This window comes from Vanellus vanellus (assembly GCF_965231255.1).
Source record: "Vanellus vanellus genome assembly, chromosome: 3".
Taxonomy (NCBI): Eukaryota; Metazoa; Chordata; class Aves; order Charadriiformes; family Charadriidae; genus Vanellus; species Vanellus vanellus.
In genome coordinates, this window is record NC_138907.1 from 44054648 (window position 1) to 44069976 (window position 15329).

General features: G+C 35.4%; 1 protein-coding gene across 1 annotated transcript in view; it reads right to left on the bottom strand.

Moving 5' to 3' along the window:
• Window positions 1-15329, bottom strand: part of RYR2 (ryanodine receptor 2) — a gene marked incomplete at both ends in the record, with an annotated part of 448394 nt that overhangs the window by 27144 nt on the left and 405921 nt on the right. The window contains 7 exon segments of the mRNA XM_082481358.1: window positions 1677-1741; window positions 2111-3414; window positions 4540-4621; window positions 7406-7510; window positions 8903-9031; window positions 10616-10704; window positions 11682-11762. Coding sequence (XP_082337484.1) covers window positions 1677-1741; window positions 2111-3414; window positions 4540-4621; window positions 7406-7510; window positions 8903-9031; window positions 10616-10704; window positions 11682-11762 — 1855 coding nt within the window.

The window sequence follows — 15329 nt, forward strand, 5'->3', positions numbered from 1 at the left end:
TTCAGCCCAAAGCGCTGGCAAGGGCGACAGTGTGGCTAAGTCTACAGATAATTAAACTTACTGGTTTGGCACCCTGCAGTGAGGATGCTAACTAGTAGAGGCAGGTAATCAAGAGCCTGCCAACCTTATTAACTGAGGGTTTGCTTCATAATTATGCAGCTAATACTTGCACTGACAAATGTCAAAGCTGACAGCTGTATGGCTGTGTGAGTGCCTATATGTCTAAGTGCTTCCTTGCAATATTATCCACTTGAACTATCTGGTTCCCACACAGGTTGCAGAGAACTTTGTTCCTCCTTGCATTTACAAGCCAAACCTAAAATTTTAAATTCTGCATTTCTGCCCACCTGAAGAATTCATAAGTACCCACAGGAGACAGGAATTAGAAAGCTTGACAGTGTTCAATGTGTGACTATCACCATGCTGCCCGATTACAGAAAGTCATAGTTAGTGGGCTGCCTTCCCAACCACATGATCTAAGGAACTGTGAATTATCTTGGAAGGTAATTTGACCTGACACCATGATAGATGAAAGGATCACAGAATTCCATTTGAAGCCAAAACAGAGTGAGAGGCAACTTATAAGTTACATTATTAATTGATCTATACCTATCTACAAACAGAATAACTGATGTCCTAAGCTGCTCCTCTTACTAGAGTACACTCCACAAGCTTTCACTTGGAAGTTCACTTGAAAGCTCCTCTTATGTTAGGAGTGGCTTCAGGGCAGCTAACAGTGCCAGGCACTGCACTCCTCACAGAGAATTCAGGTATCACTGCAACTCACACAGTCAAGCAGAGCAATCAACAGTGAAGTGACCTTCAAAAGTCAGCAAGGCTCTCCTTCGTAAAGTTATACTGGCTTAGTTAGAAATTTGCTGTACTGATTGGGAAGAAGAGTTTTTGTTACTGGCATGTGTTTGTCATCCCAGGAAAGCAAAAAGGATAGAGCTGGAGATTAAGGGACCCACTTAGAATTTTGACAGCGACAGGAACTGTCCATGTATCAGAACTGCACAAGTATCAGGAACCATAAATTACAGGGATGGAGTGCCATACCTTGTACTGGTTAAAACCAAACTCGATGTTTTGCTTTCCACTATTTTTATTCTGAGCTAATCTCATTCACATTAGATTTTAACATATCCTAAAAAGATTGAAATGATCATTTATCATATGCTAGCACTTGTTCTTCATAAAGATGTGAGAGTATTCAGTAATACATTAAAATTACATTGGAATATTTAGGTTTTGCAAAAAGTCCAAATAACTCAAAATACATCATAGCAAATGGGAGGGGCAGAACAGATTCAGTCTCTATCACTGATGGATAACAAGTCTCTGGAACCCAGATGCTCTTACAATTTGTCCAAGAGATTTTCTTCTAGCTTTCAGACTTGCCAAGAAAAACTTAACCAATCAAACATAGTCTAAAAGAAACTAAATTTACATCACGAAGGAATGCTGCTGGAAGAGGGAAATTCATAAAGTCTCATGTTATTTACATGGCATTTCCTTGCAAATGTGCACGGATGTGGAGGATGGTCAAAAAAAAATCCTAACTGCGGAACATGAATGGACACAAAATGAAAGGCAAAGAAGTAAGTACAAATCAAGCTGTTTTTTCAGTCAAACAAACCACATTTTGTGGGATCACAGGTTAAAGTAATACATACTCTGCTTTTTCAGGTTCAGATTTTGTTTCCTCCTTCTCTTCCTTTTCATCTTCTTTCACCTGCTCCTGCAGAAAGTCGGATTAAAAAAAAAGGGTCTAAACATTATTATACAGTACAGAGTTGTTAAAAGGACACACAGAGTGCAGAATGTTAGGCTTTTTTTTTTAAAAAAAACAATTAAAACCCTGAGAGAAGATGATCCTTCAGTTTACATTAATGAAGAGACATTTTAAAACTGACTTAAAAGTAAACCAACACAGCATGTACTTAGAGGAGGCTATGGGAATTCAAGTTTATGACATCAGAGAGTGTAAACAACAGTAATTATATGTGATTCCTTAAAAAAACAACACCGTAGATGCAAGTTTTGTTTCAAGACTACACTTAACATACGAAAGAGAGAAACACAGAGCAGAAATGAAAAAAACAGTTACCTGGACTTTTTCCTGCACCTCAGGCATTGGAGGTAAGGAGGGAGTGCTCAGTAAATCACTCAACCCAGCATTTGGATTGTGAGGGATCAATTTATACTGTCCGCCTTCTCGTTTCAAATCCAAACCAAATATATCTGAGAGTAGATCACTCTCATCTGATAAAGTTGTCAGATCTGTCAAGTCTTCTGTAGGCAATGCAGCTTCTGTGGGCTTCCGCTCCCCCTCTTCTCCTTCCCCACGCACCTCATCCTGAGTGGGATCTGGCATATTAGCTAATAGTTCGGCCACCTTGATTTTCTTTGCTCCTTCTACTAGGCTTCCCCCAAGCAGCAAACTGCATATGATGCGAAAGAAGCCCCGGACGACACTACAAGCAAAATGTAGTAAGCCCATCAAAATGCTCCAATAGGAAGAAAACAAAGCCATGACCATGTCCTTCATGGTCATTTTCTTCACTTTTTTCATCTGTTTCTTTAGGCTTTTCATGCTGAGCATTTTCATAAGAGTCATGAAATTATACTTGAGAGCTACTAATGCTGACTTCATGGTCACGAGAGAGAAGAAACCCAGTCTAGGATCCTGTTCCTCAGGCTTATCTTTCTCATTCTCCTCTTTATTAGCTGACCTTTCATTTAGATCTGACTCAGAGATCTGGGCAGCCAGTTGCATTTCAAAGATGGTATCCTCACAGAAATTAACAAACAGCTCCATCTTTTCTTTCTCCCCGCCTTCATTTACAACATCAAATATAAATTGTCTCTTTGACTCTTTTACCTGAGGTTTCTCCCACTGAGTCCGACTTGACTCACTTATTTCAAAATAAACTCGTTCAATGCGCTTTGCACTGCCCATGATTTCTATGCGTCCAAGGAAAGGCTGAAAGTAATTCAGCACGCTCTCTGACAGTTCAAGAAAAGTTTGCAAGCGGGTATCATGGGGCATGTGTTCTGATAGGTTGGTCAGGAGAACAGCGACATTGAAACCAATGTCTTTGGCAGGTTCATGGAATCGTTTGACAAACTCCTCGTAGTCCAGAGTCTCGTTCTCATCTGTTTCAGCACATGATAGCAGAAACTCAGTTTCAGACTGGGTGTAATGCTTATGGCTTTCCATCGCCTTGTGAAAATCCCTCTTTGAAATTATCCCTTTACCATCGGGGTCATATTCTTTGAATGCATCAGAAGAAGTCAAATCCTTCAATTTTAAGAACATATCAAAAAACTTCAGAATCATCTCCACATTGTTGGACGATTCCACAAGCATATCGACCATCTGCTTGCCAATAGTTCCATTCACAACATTACCTAGATGTGATGACATGATGTTAGAGATACTGATAGCAGCAAATGTTTTGGCAAAGAAAAGTGTACAATACTGACTAGTGAAATAATCAAACAGTAAGGATGATAAACTATTGGCTAACACACTCACATGAGAAAGCCAGCTGTAAAATCAGAAATCTTTTACCAATAACAAGACTTGGAAAAAACGTAAGTGACCAAGTATTATCCATTAAAGAAATGAAGAACTAACAAGCCCTACAGAGAGACATCTGTTACATTTAGTACAGTACTAAACATGAGGCAGCATACTATGAGTTTTACGATAGTGCAACGTACAAAGAACTAATGTCACATTAGTTAGGATGAATAACTCAGTAGGTTGCTCATAAAGTACAGCCTACATAACTGAGAATTTACTTTGCTTCTCAGTGACCTTCTATGAGCAAAGCAGTAGCGATGCATGCTACGCTGCAACCTATGCTGCATTTACTGCTCTCCCAGTTCTCCCCAGAAAATAAATGTGATAGGATACATGTAAGACACAAAAAGGAAAAACAGATCTTTGGACCATCTATGTGTAGGTCTAGTTAGTCTCGTATTGGAAGCACTAATGCGATACCATAAAGGAGCTAAAGAAATAGTAGTATTTCTCGATAATGATCACATTCTCTGGGCAATCACAATTTCAGGTACCAGCTATAAAGAAACTTGAACCTAGAAACTAGATGAATCAAACCCTGTTCTTTATGGCTAAGATCACCATTAATATAAATGCAATATAGTAAAGGTGTTAATAAAATGACTGATAAATGGTTCAGTTCCTAGAACCCAACATTCCAACTTCAATAGTAAAAAAACTTCTCACCTAAGCCAAAAGAGAAGCCAAGTTCATGGAAACAAAGTAAAACTTCTGCCAGAGCTGGATTTTATACAATTCTGACACTCAGAATTAATATAAACTATATCAACTACACTGTACAAATCTCCCATTTGGTTTAAGACCTAACAACTCTTCTCACACTTAAGACATGAAAATTAAAAACCCAAAGGAAAATGGAGCATTATTTCTCACAAGATGACAATCGTAAAGGTAAAAACTTTGCTAGAACAACTATGAAAGAGGATTTCAAATTAAATTTTGACTACCTTCCAACATAGACAGCAACATGACAACCATATCCTTCTGAAGATCCATCAATTCCTTCAGTAATTCAATTTGACTGGAATCCTAAATAATGAACACAATATATGTAATAACATATCTATTGACTTCTTTGACTTTTATAAATGGACATGCATATTTCACCCTGTAAAAATAAGACTTAGACATTAAGAAGCTAGTAGCGTCAAAGCTGGTAAGACAGTGAAAATATATTTAATTGCTTGATTCCTCATAGTACATTTCCAGGATAAAACATTTACATGATCATCTGTTTAGAAGACAATAATTTAATAAAGACAAAGTGAAAATGGAAGGTGATGAAAAAATTTAAAGCAATAACTGTGTATGTAAAGCTCACAGATGATGCCTCTGTAATGTTTCATGTCAGCTAAAATATTATCACTGTTGGTGTAATCAAGTTTACAGCTATGAAGACTTGTAAAAACAACAATGGTAGCAGCACACAGAGCTCAAAGTGTAACATGATTCATAGTGAGTGATTCCGTTACAGGCCACTGAACTTCTTTTGGGGGAAAGAAAAGTTGAAATAAAATTCCAAAATAGATATTAATAAAGTTCCATTAGTATATCCTTAAATAGACATTATATTGATTCTTTTAGCAATCTTTCAGCTTACTAAGTTTACTATTTCACTTGACAATAAGTTGAACCTGGAGTCTATCTGGATAGATTTATTCAACTCCTGATTTCTTCCTCAGTGCTGGACTTCAGTGATTAGTACAACAAACTCAAGGTACTTTAAGGCAATTTGGATTTTGGATTGAAAACGGCACAAGTTGGAAATAATGAAGATCTCTAATTGATTTGTCTTGTAAATTTTCATTATAAATCTTCTTACTTCAAAAGCTGCTTACAACCTGGATGATCTTTGTTCATTTAGATTGAAAATTTTACTTTGATCTTCTGCCTTACAGAGATTTCTTAAGAAGTATTACCAATATCACCTTGTTGCTTGCTAGTACAAGACTAGAGAAGGAAAACACACAAAAACCCCTCAAACAGTGATTTAGTTTTGTTCCCATTTAAATCTTGTTTCAAATATTCTTCAAAAATACTCTAGAATCTCTGATTTAAAACAAACCCCAAATACTTAGCCTAGGCAGGCCCCTCTTACAGACAAAACCTATATGCCTACTCCTTATAAATCCACTTAGCCACACTCTACACCTTTGAAAACCAGTATTTCAATAGAATCTGAAAAGCTTATTAATATATTCTTGCAACAAATATAAATGAACAAAGGAGCCCATGCCTATTCCAGTCTTTCCTAAGGCTCTGCTGGCCCCCTAAAGGAGCTCTCAAAAGCCAAGAGCTTAAGCTCCATACGAGAGAAAGACACCATCACTATTCATCATACATTTGGAGTAGACTGCGTTTCTGTCAACCCACAGAACAGCATGAGTAACTCCATACACTACAAATGGATCTTATTGAGCAAAGCTTCTCAGCTTTCTCTGAATTGGCAGGATGAGTGTCATTATTTTCTAGATGCAATAATTAAAAGACGCTATGAAGCCACTATGGGCACAGCTGAGACTATAAACTCGTCATTACTGTAAAAACAAATCTTGCCAATAGCCACATCATGCTTCTCAATCAACACATAGCCACCATGTGTTTTACTCACTGTCACAGTAACTACTTAGATGTTGCTTCCCATGTCACTTTAGAGGTAGAGGAAGAAAGCACAATAGCTACTACTGTGGCCTACCCCAAACATTGACTATTTTTTCAATTCCTAAAATAACAAAAATACAAATAAAATAACAAAATAACAAAACCAGGACAGTATCTGCAGGCACTTATAAATACAGGTCAGTAGAAAATCAACACATCACTCTTGAAGAACAGGTTTCACTGTGATGCATTTGCTGGAAGACCACCTCTATTTAGCTGTAAAGAGTGAGAAGCATACCTGTAGCACAAAGCCTACAAATCTGAGCAATTAGCCTACTTTCAGCCAAAACGTCCTAAGGGCAGGGAGGAAAATCATTTGAGCATGACTACTTCAATTTATGCAAAGAATACTTATTTGGATACATTTGGAGCCAAATAATGAAATCTAAAAACCTCAGAGCCTTCAGAGCTGTATTCCTTAACAACAACTAAAACCTTTACAAGCTCACAAGTCTTTTCTGAGAACGTCAAATTATCTAAAAAATTTAGAATCACTACATCCAATTAAGATGTGTAATTCCTTCTAAAAGGTAGAAGTTGAAAAATGCACTGCTTAAGGATAGGACCCTTCTCACCTAATTTGAAGCCCCTAAAGAGCTGTCTATGCTAGTCCCCTACACTATTTCTATAGTTTATGAAATGACTACTCACCTCCAAAAGCAATTTACCCATTCTAAAGTCTGATTACCCTCTTTCTCTAATAAGCGTGGTAAAGTCTTAGATGCAGATATGCATTGAACTAGGGTTCAATAATGATGAAGTAGGGTGCAACGCAGGACAAATCAATGAAAACGGGTCCTCCATAAAAGGCTGGCGCAAAATTGCAAAAGACATTGTGACAGAACTTTGTTATGAAAGACAGGAACTAGCTAGTTCTTTCTAAATATCGGTGATATGCTTCATGTGCAGCTTGATCTAATCAGCTTTGTGCCTGTGGCCAGTAATCCAATTACAGGCCTGCTCTTCACACCCACTACCATTTTGTAATTTACTCCTTCAACTCCATCGTATTCAATCACCTCTGTCTCTTATTTTTCGTCATATTTCCCCTATTAACTGTTGTTATTAATGACTCGAACATATTAACAAGTCTGTTTATCTTTTACAAAAAAGTTAGTAACTTAATAAGGAAAAAGTAAAACAAAAAGATACCTGAGACAGCTTCATCTGCATGTGGGCAAACACATGAAGAAAACCAACTACAGCATCCCATAGCCTGCTGTGTGCCAGACTTTGCTGATTCCCAGTACATGGCCCCTATTGTTCAGACAATCAAAAAAAGAAAAGAATTTATTTGCAAGAAACTCAACAAAACCAGGAAGGAAGATATACAGGCAGTGCACAGCTCGGTGCTGTCCTTTAGAACCTGCTATGAAAAATTAAACATATAGAGAATTATCTATTTAATGACACCACCTACTGTAAGCAATGCCTATTCCTAATAGTCATTCTGCCTCTGTTTTAGCCAAGTTCCAATTTACTAATTCAGAACCACAGAAAGTTTATCTGATTGCAAATTTAAACTGCAAATACAGGTACAAATCTTCAAGGTGCTTCTTCCCTACATTGTTCTGTAAATCAGGAATAACTTTATAGAAGGTTAATGCAAAATTGGCATAAGGGATTAGAGAATTAGACTCCTGTTGTTTGTTTGTTTTTTTTTTTTCCCAGCATATTCTAGCTGTTGTAGAACACTGGGCTAAAGAATATTCTCCCAAAAATTCCAACTTCTGAAAAGCAGGAATACAAAAAGCCTGCAAATAAAAACTTTACCAGCTAACAATGCTACTTTAATTTGTGAAATACATATACATTAAATACATGTACACACATGTTTATAGGCTGCATCTACTCATATTTATTCAGTCCTATTCCACCACATTTCATCCTCATGAACTACAAAATACTATTTTTGTAATAATGATTTTCATTTGAATCAAAACAATATAATAGACACCTAATAGCCTAATGATATTCTCCCTAATTTGCTTACTATATGTGGAAATAAACTGTAATATCGTTCACTGATTTATATGAGGAATTAGTTAAGAACTAAATTACACTGAATTCCTAACATATCATGGAAGAACTGCTGTGTTGTTATTTTGACAGAATTGATACCAATCTCCTTTATTGCGGAGTCCACCTCAAGTACATCTCTACAGTTCTCAAATGTAACGTGTGACTTCAGTATTTCAAACGCAGCATCGATGCCTTAAAACAGCCTTATTCCTAACAGAAAATGCAATCTAATGTTCTGTTGACTAAATAGCAACTATGTTTGGCATTGACCTTCGTTTCTCAATGGATTAAAAATGAAGACTCGAAAGTGTATAGCACTGCTACAGTCTAGGCCAAATTAGAACAAAACAAAACACCACTACTCTCTTGCATACAACAAAGGATGATTATTTATTAATAACTGTAAATTGGACTAAATTGTCAAGATTCCAAAAGAGTAGTGACAGCTATACATATTTATTGCAAAACTTCACTTCCTACTGCAATAAATGCTCTAAAATTAGGTTGAAGCATAAAAGTATATATTATATTTCCATCTATGTTATACATATACACATTATGTCTTCGTGCCTAGAGTATAATTAATTTTCTTTCAAATCCAGTGAAATACCAGTGAAACTAATTTACCTGGATATACTCTGTGAGAGTATTGAAAACTTGTTTTGCAACCTGGATGGCTTTGGAAAAGTTTCGTTGTCCTTGCTCATCAATAACATCCTTCCCAGAATAATACCAATAGAAATCACTAATGGATTCCTAAAAAACAGTTGTGAGGAGCACAGATTATGTAATCAAATTGCCTCTATCCAGTTACTCATCAAGATAAGAAACACAACATTACAGAGAACACTGGTTCTGAAAAGTATTTAATTTATGAAGGTTTTAAACAATCTTCCAACAATTCTTCAAGAATTTTAGTTTCACCTCACCACAAATAAACTGAAATAAATAATTAAAAAAAAACCCTCAGCAAACCTCAAAATAAAATAAATAAATAAATAGATCTTTTGGTATCTGGTCTTCAAAATAAAACTGCCTGCATTCTGAAAAGGAGAACTCAGTAGTATTACCATGCTGCATGCCTTTCATTAAACAATCTCTCTTTACACTGTGTGCTTGACACCTAGTCAATAGCGGGAGCAAATGTTGCTTTGTGCATGATTCCTCTCTCTGTCTTCCCCAAAGGCGAGATTATTAAAGTTTCAACAAAGTAAGCGATGGAATGAAAATCAGTGTGTTCTCCCTTAAACTTCTACAGAACGTATAAGGATAAAAAGCAACGCTGATAACAGCAGCAACTTACAAACCACCGATTTTCAAAGCCTGGAATTCTCAGACCAAATAAATAAGTGGCTAAAGGGAAAACTTAACTAGATAAACTAAAAGAAATACCCAACAAAATGTATTATTATGCACGGTGACTTTCAGAAAGATGAGAATAATAGGTAAAAATTATTAACATTTATCACAAAAATATATTTTCATGTCTTTCACATCCTCCAATCTGGAAACAAATTAGATTTTTTTTCATTACTCTCTACTGGGTTGTGACAATGTAATGTTTTCATATTTAAAGATTAGGCAGAAAATTCAAATCAGAGGGTTGAAGGGTTTTTAATCTAGCCTTCTGCTTTTGGGTTTTGTTTTGGTTTGTTTTTTTTTTTTTTTACCATTTTTTTCCCTCCTTAGAAAACGATGCACTGTTCTTATGCTTCACTCCATGCTATCCCATGACTATCCATACGGTAGCCCAGTGTTCAGACTAAATCAGAACATGGATGCAAAAGCAGCTGGCTGAAGCTTAACGAACGATACAAAACACTTTTCAGTCACAGGGCAGTCCAGTCAACAACTGGCTAATGGTTTTCACTGATACACTTAGCATGTGTCTACCTTCTGACTGCTCTCGTTGATTAACACACTCCATTGCATTCTTGCTTATAATGGCTGACATCAGTCTTTCACACTTTTGTCACCTTTGACTCTCACTGTATAAAATAACAACCCTTAAAGAACTGCAAACAGTAGAGAATTACAGCCTCTTTCATCAACATGAGCTATAGTGACCAGAATAAATGTCATGACAAATAAATGTGCTTCTCTAATAAAACCGAACATTTTGTGATAAGAATGAAGTTTGATTTTGCTGTAAACAGAACTTTTGTGGCAGCAAACCCTCTATTGCTGGAGGAAATTCCAGAGAAATTATGAAATTCAGAGTCTCCACATATAAACGTATGCCTTATGATCAAAATAATTTATTTTTTTAAAAAATGGTAAATATTGCATAGATGCAAGTCATTATTGTCATCTACTTAATTAGTATATAAGTTAACCTACCTGAACTCTTAATAAGTAATCCACAGTGGAAATTATAATATTAACAGTTGTGTTGTTACCAGTCTGAGTTCTCAGGTAATTCTGAAAATCTAAAAATTCAAATAAAAGTTTAATTTAAATTTAAGTGCTAGAGACTTAAAAAACTACTCCTGCAAATTAATTCTGATTTAACAGGATCTAGGAAAGTATTGTTTAAAGGAATGGATTTTTTCTTAACCTTTTTTTTTTTTGGCAACAGTTTTAAGAGTTTCAGCATTTTATTGCAGAGATCACATAACAGTGAACTTCTGACACCAGAAGCTTGATTATCTGTTGAAATTTAATTGGTCTTATTTTCATCTCATTTACAACTAATTTTACATCTCTAGAACTCCATCAGTATCAACAGAATTACACCTCGTATGTATATTGTTAAACCAAAGCAAAATTAAATTGCATAATTACACAATTCCCGCTTACAGTCATAAATATGTCAAATGGCTAACAAAAATTATCTTTTTTATTCTTTCTCTTCTTCTTTTTCCCAAATAATGAGAGAGACAACACAGTGAAGAGTACTTAATAACAAAAATACGCTTAACATTGTGTGTTTGTTTAATTTGTTTTTGTACTTTTAAAATAGTTGCTACTTCTTCAAGAAAGGTATTATTATGTTGTTGTAATTTCTCATACAATTCTGACATTCGTGCCAAGTAGCGCACACCAGAAAGCATACAAATGCCAAAGAACAATAAATATAACTTCCTGTTATAGGTTTCCTCTGAATCTTCACTGACTAGAAGTTATAAAGCATGGACATTTTCCTATATAAATTTATACCTTTCCTAGTAGGTGAGGATCCAAAACTCCTCATTTTGGAAACCATTATCTTTTCTACAAAGTTAAAGCTGATTAAAAAAACCCTAGCAATTTAATTCCACATAAATATTATCCTTTCACATACAGTCTAGCAGCTATTTCACCTTTCACGATATTTTATGAAGGCTGCCAAACCTTCAGCAATGAAGAGCTTTTATCCTTAGTTACCATCACCTTGGCTGAGCTGACTGGCAGCCTGCCCACAAACCTGAATTATGTCCTTCACAAAGCAATTGAAGGAAGCGGAAGAGGTCACAGGTGAACTCATCATCTTGCATCACCTTTTCTCCTGTAGAAAGGCCAGATGGAAGCAGATTATCACAGGCTGCCAAGTAACACCCCACAGCCCCTGAAGAAAAATCTCCATATTTCATTTCAAGAAAGAGAGAAGGGAAGAGAAAATTTATAACCACCAGTCTATCTGAAGCACATACAACTTGTGCTTGGCAGATAGTTACTTGGTTAAAAAAAAAAAACAAATTATGAAAGTTAACTTTTGATTTATAAATATGGCAGCATGAGCTTGGCAACATTTTACAAATAACCCATGATTTACATTCTTGTTTGACTTTGCTGGGCATGAATCCTGCATTAGGTACAAAGGTTAGGATTGGATTAGTTTGGTTCTAATTTAACACCAAACAAGGTACTTAAAAATACAGAAAGATATTTCATCAAACAGTAATGAAACTCATTCCTCAAGTAAACTATTAGATTTTAAAAGACTCTAAAATAATGCATGAAATGTACAGCTGTGCACATTCTCACGAATCATTTAGGCTGAAATATCTGAGGATTTAGCACCTCTCTGCTGCTGACACAAAATGGATGTTAGGCATTTGTCTCCCTTGACAAAATAAAGCAATAAACTTATGATGAACTAGAAGAAATGCCAGTGTGCTTTACTGAATTAGGCCCTTCAGTTCATTTCTTTGGTAAACAGCTAATGTCCACATGTATAAAGCTATTTTCTTGATTCTTCACAGGAATCAGTAATACCAAAAAGCCCTCCATTACCACACCAGTATTTCAATTACATCAATACATATAGTTAACTTTCTATACTGACACGTGAAGAGGAGAAACAACCATTTCCCAGGGAAAATAATCATGACTGAGGAAAATGTAGGCCAGCTGAAAAAATGACACAGGAGGACAACACCACAGGCGGTCAAAACAATAAAGGCCACCTATTGAAAGTAAGGAAATTCCCACATAGGACTTTGGAAAAGTATTTGGAATGTGTACAGAAACAAAAATAGAAGCCGTATAAACTCCTAGTTTTTAGGAACGTACATCATTTGAATAGGTGGCCAAGTGCTATTTGCAGACAACAAATGGAAAGGAGATAAAAATGTAAGCAAATTGCAAAAGAATTTGGAAGATTTTTCTTTTAAATAGGGTTATTTTAGGCTTTTATCTGAACTTCAAAATCCCATGTCTACAAAGACAAGATTTTTAGTGGGTGGCCAGAAGGAAACCAGAAGAGTAAGTGAATTAAAATTTAAAAGAAACAAAAAAGCTTCTTTCAAAACGATCACAGACAATAATAATTACATTAACAATTACTGACATACTGTTATATTGGTGGATAACTAATTATAATGGCTACAGTTATAAAATATTATTATAATTTCATTATTGCAGCTGAATTGTAAACAGGATTTAGGATTTGAAATATATATATAAACACAAACATGATCAGAAATTTAACTTTACATAGATTCATGAATGATTATAAGTTCAAGCTAATGGATTTATCAGTCCACAGCCTGCGAATTTTTGAAGTGAGATGCTTCAATACAATGGTAGGATTATGATGCAAAAGCATTTTGAAAACTAATATGCATATTTTAAAGGTACAGAATTTCACTTTTTCCTGTTGCCATCAAGACACCCTGTATTAAGAGCAGGTATCACCAAGGTATACGCAAACACATTTTCTTGTAACATAGGGGAAGATAAAATGCTCTTCCTCCCAATTCCAGACCTGTAGATATGGTAGTGGCAAACAATATGCAATTCAAAAATATGCAATTCTTTCTCCAAGAATGAGCCAAATACTATAAATGACATTCCATGACATTTTTCTCAATCCCAGACATGAATACCAGATATATAGTTTTTCAGTCACAGAAGACCGAAAACCCTTTCAGCAAATTAAACAATGAAACATAAATGACTTTCTGTCAGTGCTGATTAATGTATACATACAATATATGCCCAAGCATGCAAGAAAAGCAAAATCAAGCGGTGCCTGTGCACTTAGAAGTATATTATTCAATATTATATGCAGGTTCAGCCCTGCAAGATACTTTTATATGTTGCTGGCTAGAGGCCAGAGTATAGAATATCCTACAGGATTAATCACTTTTTTTTTAATTTAACTGAACATCTGTCATGCATAAAGTCACACTTGGAGTCACATGCTTTGTCGATCTAGATGAATATTTATATTTTGCAAAAATAAACATTAAAGAAAGCCAAATATTTGGTGGAGCCTGTAGCTTCACACATGCAATGCCTGTAGCTTGACTGCTGAGATGGCAATGTTTTTAAAAAATGACTCACAAGGCAAATTGCTGATGTATTACAGTTGGAAAAATCAAGCCCATAAAGGGCCCTACCAAGATATCGCTGAATCAAAGGCTTGGTATGAATAAGAACACAGAATAAGTTACAGTTTAATATTTTTCCACCTCTATTTTTCATGCCTTCTTATTAAGTAATATTTTTCAGAGCAAGAAGTAAAATAAGTGTTAACTTAAAATGATTACACAGATTAACTAGTAAGCAAGTAATCTTCTGGCTTTTACTACACCCACCGGAACTTAGGAATTTTTATAAAATAAATTTCAATTGTAATATTGGAAGGGTTTGGAAGGGTCTTTTAATTAGCTCCACTATACAGAAATCACAAAATTAATATAAGTTATTGCAAAATTCTGAAAAATCAGAAGGTCTTTAGGTATATCATTTCATATAAGCTGAAAGGTCCATTCCATTTGGAAATATTTTTACATATTTCAAAACGAAGCATAAACCCTCTGTTTCCAACAGCTTGGCCACACTAGAGTTTAGAATAATCCTGGGTTTCGATTTCTACAGCTGATCAAAATCTGACTATGTTGATATTGTCAGGAATTTTAATTTTCAGATATTACTTACTGACTTCAAGAGGTGTCTCACTGGCAACTACAGAACTGAAGTGCAGATCCTTTTCTTTCTATAAAATCTAAGAGAACAACCTTTGCTGCTGTGCACACAAATTCATGCCAGTACACACAAAGATTTGCACAGATAATGTACTTACAAACTTACACACAGCATATATTATGACTTAGGTTGTAATGAAACCATGTTCTTTAATTTCCGTTGATGTGATGTATATTCTGGCATATATTTACTTGGATGTTAAAATGTTGCCATTGCTCATGCTGTATGTAAATGATATGGCTACACACATGAAGGCTTTAAGACTGCAGTTTTTGCAAAACTGGTAGCTTGTGTTTCTGATATGTAGGTACAGAGGTATTGTGTGTAGGAAATGAAAATAAGATTGAGTGAAAAATGAAATACATGTAGGTTTTTTCCTTGAAAGTGCATGTGTTCCAGTGTTGTAATTCTCTTTTTTTTTTTTTTTTTTAATTCCTCAACAGAAAAGATCTGACTTCTATTACTACTCAGAAACATTTGTCTGATGCTACTTATTACAGAAATAAATACTTTCAGCTTTCAAAAAGGGACAGGGTTCCATATTAAACTGATTCTTAACACAAGACCCAGGCAATATTGGGTTGGATTGTGAGTGCTGCATGCCATTGACTTCTCAAGAATCTTTTTAAAATAAGAAATG